The 11,370-nt window shown below is 37.6% G+C and overlaps 1 protein-coding gene across 1 annotated transcript; it reads right to left on the reverse strand.

Annotated features, from left to right (window-relative positions):
• Positions 1 to 3,674: 3,674 nt before the first annotated feature.
• Positions 3,675 to 6,714, reverse strand: LOC130742680 (transcription factor bHLH30-like). The gene is made up of 3 exons (XM_057594784.1): positions 6,060 to 6,714; positions 5,106 to 5,837; positions 3,675 to 4,328 (listed from the first exon to the last, which is right to left on the reverse strand). The coding sequence occupies exons 2-3, from the start codon at positions 5,400 to 5,402 to the stop codon at positions 3,855 to 3,857; spliced, it is 771 nt and encodes a 256-aa protein (XP_057450767.1). The 5' UTR covers positions 5,403 to 5,837; positions 6,060 to 6,714; the 3' UTR covers positions 3,675 to 3,854.
• Between the last annotated feature and the right edge of the window lie 4,656 nt (positions 6,715 to 11,370).

Raw genomic sequence — 11,370 nt, forward strand, 5'->3', positions numbered from 1 at the left:
TGCAAGCTCTGGAAGTTATATAGGCAATATTCACTATTCACCCAATGTTTTTGTTTTTTTTTCCTAATCGTGTTCTTTGTTCCTTTTTGTTATCATGTCTGGGAAATCAATTAAATTTTGGTCGTCTGATGTTCTTTTTGTGCTTGTGATTTGGATATTGAACTTATGAGTTTTGAAAAAAATCCAATAATGCATATAAACTATAAACTGCGCAAACCAATTTGCGCACTGTGTATACAAACAATTCAAGGAATGGGGTATAAACTATAAACTGTGCAACCAATTTTCCCACTGTGTCTACAATTCTGTAGAGAATATGGTAAGTTAAAAATGAAAGAAAATTAACGATGTCATGGTGATTTTGCAGGTTGGTGGGCTCGCCGAAAATTGCCTCCGGCGGCGGCTCACGACGGAACGACAAATTGGTTGAGGGGTTTTGTTGCGGACGATGAGGGGAGAGCAATGGTGGTGTTAGTTTCTCCAAATGACGAGTGATTCGCTGGAGATCAAGGGTTGAAGGTGGCGGTGGTTAGGGTTTTTTCTTCTCTGTTTTACGTCGTCCATGAGGGGTGGTGGTGGCGCGGCGGTACTCGCTGGTACCAGGGTGCAGAGACCACGGTGGTTGCTGCCTCGTGTTCGCCGGAAACGGAAGAAGGACCCCCGGTGGTGGCTGGTCGCGTGGATGGCTGTGGGTGCTTCTCAACAGCAAGGGATGCACGGCCATGGAAGAAGAAGGTGATGGCGGTGGCTTCCACTGGAGGGATGAGGAGGCGGTGCTTCTCCAAAAGCAAGGGATGTTAACAAAAGAAGGTGAAGAAGGTTATCGAAAGCAGAGGGTGATGGAGCTGGGAGAAGAAGAGCTGGTAAAGGAGGGATGTAGAAAATTATATTTTTACCCTTTTATCATTCAACCAATCCTAACCATTCAATGAAAGAATATTCTAAGATTCTCAAATCTAATGGTGGTAAATGATGGTCCATTGGTGGACCATTTTGAAACTTCTCCACCCTAGTGGGCACCATAACTTCATTCTTTTTATAAGAACAAACTTGATTTTGCCTAAAAAATTTAAAATTAATTTGTGGCATATTAATTATTTTTTAATAAGAATACTCTTATTTAATACACTGCTGAATAGAAATTGAAAAAAATGAGTTATAGGTAATTTTAGAAAATTAATATAATAAATTTAGAATAAGTTTAATGTTATGAGCTACATTAACTATATTTTTTAACGGTGTGAGGTAGTTATTTATTTCCTATTATAATAAGAAATGAAGGTAATATTAGGATAAAACCTGTTCTATAGGTGTTTTTTATGCTGTTGCCCGATTTAATTTTGATCAACCAATTCTATTCAGGGATTATATTAACCTGCTTGAATGGCTCTTTTTAAGCAAGTAACTGCAGCAAGATTTACAATAAAAGAAGGAGAGAAATAAATTAAAGGCTTAATTGCAACTTTGGTCCCCGACGTTTACCAATGCCACGATTTTGGTCCCCCACCTAATTTAATTACATGGATGGTCCCCGACGTTGTAGGTCGTGTGCAACGTTAGTCCTACCGTTTATTTCTTAATGGAGGAGACTTACGTGGACGTCTAGTTGGAGAGAAAAAAGAGGTATGAGGAGAGAGGGAATCACGTGAGTATCACGTGAACTCACGTGAACCTTATATGAACCCATTATACCCAAATCTGAAACCCTAGAGATCTAAATCGTGTTACCTTCTTCGTTCTAGGGAGGTCAGGGGTTTGGGTATAATGGGTTCAGATAAGGGTCACGTGATACTCACATGCTTCCCTCTCTCCTCATACCTCCTTTCTCTCTCCAATTGGACGTCCACGTAAGCCTCCTCCATTAAGAAATAAACGGTAGGACTAACGTTGCACACGGTCTACAACGTCGGGGACCATCCATGTAATTAAATTAGGTGGGGGACCAAAATCGTGGTATTGGTAAACGTCGGGGACCAAAGTTGCAATTAAGCCTAAATTAAAAACTAAAACTCAAAATTAAGCACAATGATCCTCTACATCATGCTTGGACTGCAATCCATAACCCCAACCCATAATTTTTGAATATTTTCAAGGCTTAAATACTTTTTTGACCCCTGAAATTGTAAAGGGAATCAAACTTGATCCTTGTAAAATTTTCACATCAAATTGGGCCTATAAAATTATTTTTTTAATCAAATTGGATCCTGGTGGTGGGTTCAGTCTGATGTGTCATGTTTTTTTCCCTGTCAGCTATTCCACATGGATTTTTTTTTATTTTTTTAAAATCTAATTAATAGTTATTCCTTTTTTATTCCAACTCATATCTTAACCTTTAACCTAATCTAATCTTCTGAGAAAATGAAGATATCCAGGAAAAAGGAGGTGAACCGTGAATCAGAACCCATCACCCACTATCGGATCTAGATGCAGATCGGAGTTGATCTGAAGTGGAGATTCAGGTCAAAGATTGAAGCTTGCTCCGATTCGATCTTGCTGATGAGTGAATCGCGAAGGAGACAGTAGGTGGAGAGGGGGAGCTTGAGGATGAGGGAAAGAGGGAGGGTTTGAAGGAGAAGCAAGGCGAAACCAGAGGGAGGAGAAAGCAGAGATATGACGACCCGTTTCAAGAAGAACAGGAAGAAGCGCGGCCACGCGAGCGTCGGTCACGGCCATATCGGAAAGTACAGGAAGCATCCTGGCGGTCGTGGTAACGCCGGTGGCATGCATCACCACCACATCCTGTTCGACAAGTATCATATCTCACCGCATAAAGATCTCAACTTTTTCTTTTTTACTTTCTGTTAATGGTTTGGTTTTGCATTAAACTTATCCAAGTCCAGATTTTTCTTTGGATTCCATATACTGCTTCAGCACGGGCAAGCTTCTTCTTATACCCTTCTAGCTCCTCCCAGATCTTGTTCACATATCAGCAATTAGGTTTACATGGTTCAAAATTGAGTGAGTAGAAATTGTGGATTTTATCATTTTGTCTAGTGTTTTTAAAATTTCTGGGTTTGGGTGATGTGAAGAGGAAGAGGAAGATGAAGGTGTTGAAGAAAATGATAATTTTTGGGTTTATTCTTGATTTTGGATTAATTAGGGATTAATATTAATTTACAATTAATCAGAACAAGTGGCATTACTTAAATTTTAAAAAATAAATAAATAAGCCACGTGGAAAAGCTGACCGGATAAAAAACATGACACATCAGACTCAGACACACTTTGGATCCAATTAGATTAAAAAAATATTTTTAGGGATTTAATTTGATGTAAAAAATTTACAGGGATTAGGTTTGATTCACTTTACAATTTTAGGGATCAAAAGGGTATTTAAGCCTATTTTCAATCATATATTTCCTGCAGTAAAAAAATTAGGCTTCCTGTGCAGCCTAACCCAGCATGGATAAAGGTCTATCAATCTATCATAATATAAGTTAGGAATAACAAAAAGACTAGGATTTAGGATAAAGCATTGCTAAACCTAGGTAAAGGTATTGAAATTTTTCAAAAGAATAACTTAAAATTGTTTGATTAACATTTGCTTAAGTGAAGAGAAAACATACTATTCTGTAAACAAGGTACAATATCATAGAAGACTCCATTTTGAGTTTTTCAAAGTATTGGAAGATGCTATGATCAGTTATCTATCAATCTGTCAAAGCACCTAAATATTCAAAGAACCAAAATAAGATGCCTGCTTTCTTTTCATGTGATTTATCAGAAGAGTACATATCCAAAGTGGAAAGAGTAGAAGCACAACACTTCAGTGTGTACACATGAGTTTACATGGTACAAGAAATTACATTTATCACTCACTTCCTCACCACATTCAAATTACTTGAGAAGGGTGCTTATAAGAAATCTTCTAAAGATGATGAACTGAATATAGAAATTCTCCTTCTTTTTTTGGTTCCTAAGACCTCCTGTGAAACACAAAATCTATTGAGTACAGACCTCAGAGCTTGGTGAACAGAGCCCGCGAGAAACTGACGGTACTCAGCATCTTCAAAGTTCCGTTCTTCGCAGCTAATAATCACAAGCACATTCTTCATCCTGCTTCCCAGAGTTGCAATATCTGCCTTGATTATCATAAGATGAAGAGAATCTAGTTCTTGTCTTATATTAGACAATAACCCTGGTTTATATTCACAACATAGTGATGCTCTAATTGAATAAGGAAAACCATTCAACCCACCCTCCTGTTCTTCAACATTGATTTCATCATTGTCCTTTGGTATCATTAAACCTTCACAATCTTGTGCTGCATTCCTTTTCAGATCTTTCAAATGTCTAAGAACCTCACCAAGTAATGATGCTTTGTCCATCTATGTGTTCAAAAGCATTAAACAACAATCAGATTTACACTGGATGAATGAATGATTCAAAATGTTTATTTCTACTGACACATGAGCTTCATTATTCAAACTATGAACATGACTGGGTTGGATAGTTAACATTGAATTCCTCTCATCATTTTTTAAGGAAAGAACACTCAAAATTTGTCCTTGACAATCAAAACAACAATTCAATATCTTACTAAATGACTACTAATGGATCCCCTTACGTATGATCATTTACTACCAAGTAGCATAGTTTGCCATCCAAAGTTAATCAGTGGAAGGAAATGGAATGCTAATCAGTGGAAGCAAAGACAATGCTAATCAATTTAATTGTTCAAGTAATATTTCTTCCAGTATAAGCTCTAGTGAAGATGGATGCATAGATGATTTGTACCAAATCCATCAAATTGTGGTGTCAAGCTAAGCTTACAAAGGGGAGTTAAGTAGCATATAGATCTTTCTACACCCTTTAATTTCCACCATTATTTTTATTACTCAATTTAACCAAATGACTTGTTTTTGGTGGTCTAAGAAAGTATCATTATTTACGCGAAGCAATTATGTTTGAGCCGGTAACATCACATTATGGTGAGACTAGTTCTTCCAACAAGTTTTTTTTCTTCCATACACAAGACTTGAACCTGATACCTTACATAAGGGAAATCGAACATGTACCACTTTAAACGTTGGTAACCAATAATATATTTCTTAAGCATTAAAAAAATTGGTGATTTAGAAAGCACACCATTTGGTCAAACTAACCTTCATAGCACCTGGGATCACATTGCGAAGAGTATCAAGATGTGCATTGATCCTCGCTCTCCTCCTTCTCTCTGCCTCGCTATGGTTCTTCAAAGCATCAATGCTTCTCTCATTGGACACACCCTTCCGTTCCAATTTGGCAGGGGCCTCCACAAGCTCCCCTCTCTCTCTATCCAAAACCAGAGAGAGAGGTGAACCATACCCACTTCCATTTACACCATTGTTTACTTCAAAACCATCACTGATTCTCTTAGGAGCATCTCCAAGGATGCCACAGTCCCAATCAAAAGCTTCCATTTCCAGGGCAAATAAATAATAACCAAATGAAAATAAGAAAGTCACTGGTTCAAGAGGGTGTGCAATTTGCAAGTTCACTAGTTCACGCAATTTCACACACAGTGAGTGAGTATGAGTAAGAAGAGTTGTGGGGGGCCAGAAACAGAAGACAACTTTAGAATGATGGAATAGGAGATGTTTTGTTTTTTGTCAAAGCGATTTTGGAGTGTACATTAGTGAAGCCTGAAGGTGATGAAAATCTCTGTATAGTATCTTATGTATCAGATGTAGTCATCAGTCACATGACAATAGATGATGATGGCTAAGAAAGCAAAGGGAAAGATCTAGAGGATACAGGGATTATGGAAATACACACCTTTATTTATATAGGAGAAGTTCTTGTACCAGTAAGATATAGGATGTTGAAAATCTAGTTAGACTTTTTGGGCATTTCCTCTGGTAAAAAAAAAAAAATTGGGTTAAATACATGAGTGACATGTACCAATAAGAATATTACACTTGGATTATTTATTAATAATATTGTGGACTTCTTGAAACTCTAAATCAACCTTGTAAGTTTATTGTAATTATAAACTAACCCCAGTACCTTCAATTTCTCGAATTCAATCCTTATGTTAGGTGAAAAAATTGAATGTTGAATGAGATTAATTTTTTCACCTTCTTTCAGATATGTTCATCCCGTTTCACAATTTTTCACCTTCTTTCACCTTGTTTACAAGCAACGTCCAGCTAAAAGCCAAGGAGAATAAAGGTGCTACTTCAACCAAATCCTTCAAGAGCAACAAGGAAGTCCCAAATTCACTGTCTAAAACAGCACCACAACGTTCCAGTAAGCAAATCAGGTCCAGAACCATTCCCTCAATTTATTGAATTGGTAAAGATTTTGCAGCAAAATACACAGTTGTTGAATTCATCAAGATTGATGTGGAGGAGTGAAAGAATAATAGGGATGAATCAAAACGAAATAACCATCACATGTTATCTAACAAACTAAAGAAATAGAGACACCAACAATCAAATTAGGGTTCCAAAATTTCCCCAAATCCTAACAATTAGGGTTATAAAAATCGAATTTCCCAGCGAACAGAAATGAAAAAAGAGGGCTATTGGACGCGAGCACAAAGGGAACACGGCTGAACGACAAACACAAGGAAGAAAACGCCTTCACACGAACACAAGGATGAACGAAGGGAAGAAGAACAGTGAACACGGCTTCACGGCGTCCGTTCAGGGAAGAAAGAACAGTGAACACTAACTCATAACAGAATCCAGAGTACTACCAAAACTTAAGCCAAAGCAAAAGTCAAAAGCATATGTAACACCTAACAATTATATCAACCTCATTGCAAGTCGGTTTGACTCTTGTGGCAACCAATTTGCGTGTATCACTTCTTTTCTAAGTGAAAAGTACAAACTATTGATAAGACCTTCTTAATTCTTGCCCAGACTACGAATGTGATGGAAGAATCTCAATACATGGTAAAAATTCCTATGAACGATGGTAAAGTTTTACATTCATAATTATTAGAAAGGATGAGGGCATATTTAGTAAGTTAAAATTCAGCTGGGATCATAACGTAAATAGTTTTAAAAGGATCTAGTCAGCACTTGATATATTAAGTGTTCATATATTATTGGTACACTTCACTCTTGTAGCCTACACTCATCTGAATTTATGGGCACCCAAGCATGCACCGACTTTTTGATATATATTATCAAGTTATTTTCTGAGCGGTATTTATGAGATTAATCCTCTAGAGACTTACCATATTAGGTGGGTAATCTCTTCAACAAATCTTTCTCAGAATTTTATAAATAGCTCAATCATATAAAATCAAATATATATATATATATATATATATATCTATCTATCTATATCTATATCTAGACCGTCAAAAAAATATCTATATTTATATCTAGGGAGCATATCAGGTGAGAGGAGTGGTTTATGGTGAGAGGTGAGAGCACTCAATAATAACCCGGGTGAATGGTCACTTTCGTCCCTATTGTTTCACGCGTCGGGCATTTTAGTCCCTATTCTATGGAAATGTCGCTCGTGGTCCCTAATGTTGCAAATCGTCAATCACGTTGGTCCTGGCCACTGCTCCCGTTAGTGAACGTTAACGGGAAGGGTGATTTGGCACGTTAAGTGCCCCAGTGGACTTGCCACGTGGATTTAAATGTTGGGGAAAACATAGAAGCTTCAATTTAGTCCCTGACCAAAATCCCCAAATCTGAAAAGCTTCAATCTCTCCATCATCTTCTTCCTCCTCATCATCTTACCCATAAATGATAAAAACTCTTTTTTTTCATCATCATTTCATTCATGAACCAGATCAGGGAAAAAAAAATTAAAATCTTCATTATCAATTCATTCCACACCACCTTCATATTCACATCTGAAACCTTAGAACCAAAACCATAAACAAAATAACCCTAAAATCACTTTCTTTCCTAAATCCTCCACCGAAACCTTATTCTTCTTCTTCAATGGTAACCTTTGCATATCCGGCGGTGGCAAATAGGCATGGGTCTGAAGATGGAAGGTAGAGTGGCGTGGGAGTGGTGAGTTTGCAAGTTGAAGAGCTCTTGAACAGGTTTCTGAAGAAGGTCATGGGTTCCTCTCCTTCCTTCCCTCTTTTTGCTTCATGAGTTCCTCAGGTGGACGAAGATAGAAGATCTGAACAAGGTCATGGCTTGTCAAATCTGGATTTTGGGTTTGTGGGTTAGGGTTTTTTTTTCAATTTGGGGTTTTTTTTTAAATTATAACTATCATTGTAATGGAAATAATGTGGATTTGGGCACCGCTAGCTGTAATTATCATTGTTATGGTTGTTTTGAATAATGGTTTTGTCTTTGCATCTCTGTTAAATTGAGGACATGAAATTTGTGTGGTGTGAGATGTGGGACATAGCTTCATGCTTCATCAGATCCGGAAGGTGATGAGCAGTGGAAATCATGAGAAGTTGTGAAAATTTATTCTTTGGGTTTTTAATTTGTTCCTTTGATGGAGGGGGAGGGGGAGATGAATGAGTTGATGATGAAGCATTTAATTTTTTTTGATGATTTGATTCATGAATGAGATGATGAAGAAAAAGGAGAGTTGTTATCATGTTCAATTATTTTTTCTGGGTATGATGAGGAGGAGGAAGAAGATGATAGAGAGATTGAAGCTTTTATGATTTGAAGATTTTCATCAGGGACTAAAATGAAGTTTTTCCCAAAAATTTCCCTAATATTTAAATCCACGTGGCAAGTCCATTAGGGCACTTAACATGCCAAATCACCCTTCCTGTTAACGTTCACTAACGGGAGCCAAGCTATGGACTAAAATGATTGACGTTTTGCAACTTTAGGGACCACGAGCGACATTTCCATAGAATAGGGACTAGAATGCCCGACGCCTGTAACTTTAGGGACGAAAGTGACCATTCACCCATAATAACCCTTAGATAGTTTTGAATGGTTAGGATTTAATCTATTTAAATGCACTCCACGTGACACCCAAAACCCCAATTTATAATTCTCACGCGCATCTTCCTCTGTGTTGTATCTTTCTTTCTCACGCACCGGATGCTGTCTTTCTCCATTCCGCCATTGATGCTGCTCTCTTCCCTATTTCCACCCATCACTGAAAGGTGCCAAATTAAAAGATCTCATCCTTCACTGGCAAACTTAGGGATTTCTCATCAAAATCCCCAATTTCTCTTCTCATCTATAAATCCCGTTGCCACATGGATTAATTCAATTTTGAGAAAAACAATTCAACTAAGAAGCAATTGCTAGTCAATGTAGCAAAATCGATAACTATCTGTATGTGGTAAAATGGGGCTAGATGGCTTTGTTGATTGATTGGGATGGCGCAATAATTAGGAATCTTTCATTTCTAAGCATGAAGGCATCATGATTTTGAGGAAATTGTTCAATGGCATAGGGGAGGAGAGAACAAGGACAGATGGGTGGCCATAAACAGGTTAACGCCGAGAGAAAGGAACCAGAGGAAGAAGATGCGCGTGGGATTAAAAACTGGGGTTTGGAGTATCACGTGGGAATAGACTAAATGAGATTAAATCCTGACCATTTAAAATTATCTAATGCTTATTATTAATTGTTCTCATCTCTCACCATAAACCACTCCTCTCACCTGATATGCTCTATATATATACATATATATATATATTATATAAAAGCAAAGTTTGGCAACAAGGAGGGTAAAATAGTCATGCAATAGACTATGACTCATGAATGAATATTTTATCATGGGTCTTTATGTAATTTTGTAGAATAATTTCTAGGAAATCAATCATGACCGTTGATTAGTTTTGATCTTGACCGTCCTTACAATTTTAAATGAACTTATTATTATGGGATGTTATTAGTTATAAAATTCCATAGGGCAAACATACTTAGTTTTCATTTATTAAATTATTAATTCAATCTTAATTAATATTAATATTAATAAATATTAATAATCCTTTAGAAGGGAAGTTGAAGAATTTTTTGGTTACAAGAGGAAAAAGAAAACTTAAAAGAAAATTAATTCCATAGGGAAAACATTTTTTTTTGAAAGCAAAAGGAGAAATATATATATATATCAAGAGAAATGAGTCCAAAGCTCAGGAAAAACAGGGGAAACTGATGATTAGTAGACCAAAAAGCTAATCACCTTTCACTAAACTCAACCCCCAAAGAGAAACACCAAAAAAAGCCCAAAAAAAAAATACCTAAACCAGGGAATACAGCACAATCAAAAGGAACCACGGGCAATCCACCAAGAAACCTCTAAAATCCACTAACTAAGCCTACGAGAGCTGATATTGGCTGCTATGCTTTGGAGAGCCTCATCGTCAGAGCAAGAGTAAGACAAACCCAATCGAACCCCTATGGCCAGCGCCGCTCTCGCACGCGTCATAACACCCAAAGGACCCTTGTCTCTCTGAGGATCAAAAACCACCAATTGATTCTCTACAGCATCCAAAACGCCCTCCCCCGAGCTTGGGGAGGATGACCTCACAGGCACCAAACCCATAGACGAACTCACCCCTTTCTTGGGTCTCCCTCGGGGGCGAGAAAAACATCCCCTAGAGTTCCCTTCCCCAGGATCAACGACCAAAGCACTGACAGTAACATCGTCACGGGTCTTTTTTGGACGACCACGCCGTCTAGGAAGCCCCAACGATCCTACTGCAGCATCAACAGAGGTAAGATCAGCCACCTCAATAGGTGAAAGCCTAGAGCAGTTTCCACCAGCAACCGGAGTATCAAGTCCGGCCAAGGAAGAGGGTTAGGGGAGCGCCTCAGTCACTAGGACTGCATCACTACCCAGTTCCTGTACAGACAGATCCTCACCACCTTCCAATCTGCTCTCCTCAAACCGCCACTCGGGAAACAGAGCATCCAACGGCATCCTATTTGCCTCCTTCTCTCCGCATTGTACCCCCACAGACCACCGATCAGCGACGAGCTCCGGGAAAAGAAATTCCACTTAGTTTTGATTTATTGAATGGATTAAATATTATGATTTCACTAAAAAAAACACTAACATTTTCCTCTTCCATCAATATCATCTTATATCCATTTACTATTCACCTTGAAATTAATTTAAATGGATTTATAATTACATAAATATTATATGCTATGGAATTCCATAGGGCACATTAAATATTATTTCACTCAAACAAAAGAAAAACACACCACTAACCTTTTCCTCTATAACTATATAAATTAGTCATAAAGCTCTTTTAGAATGTGTACTTCACATAATGTGTGTTGAGGTATTTGCTTTGATTTTTTCAAATGCTCAAACTTTGAGTCATTTTAATTTGCAGGTACTTATAATGTCTTTTTCAATGATTAGCTTAGTTTACCAGTTTGATATTGATTTTTCATCTTGATTTCCTCTTTTTTTTTTCTTTGATTTCATCTCACTTTTTCATGAACAAGAATCTCAAGGACCCGTCTTTCTTCA

Source organism: Lotus japonicus, chromosome 3 (genome assembly GCF_012489685.1).
Source record: "Lotus japonicus ecotype B-129 chromosome 3, LjGifu_v1.2".
Taxonomy (NCBI): Eukaryota; Viridiplantae; Streptophyta; class Magnoliopsida; order Fabales; family Fabaceae; genus Lotus; species Lotus japonicus.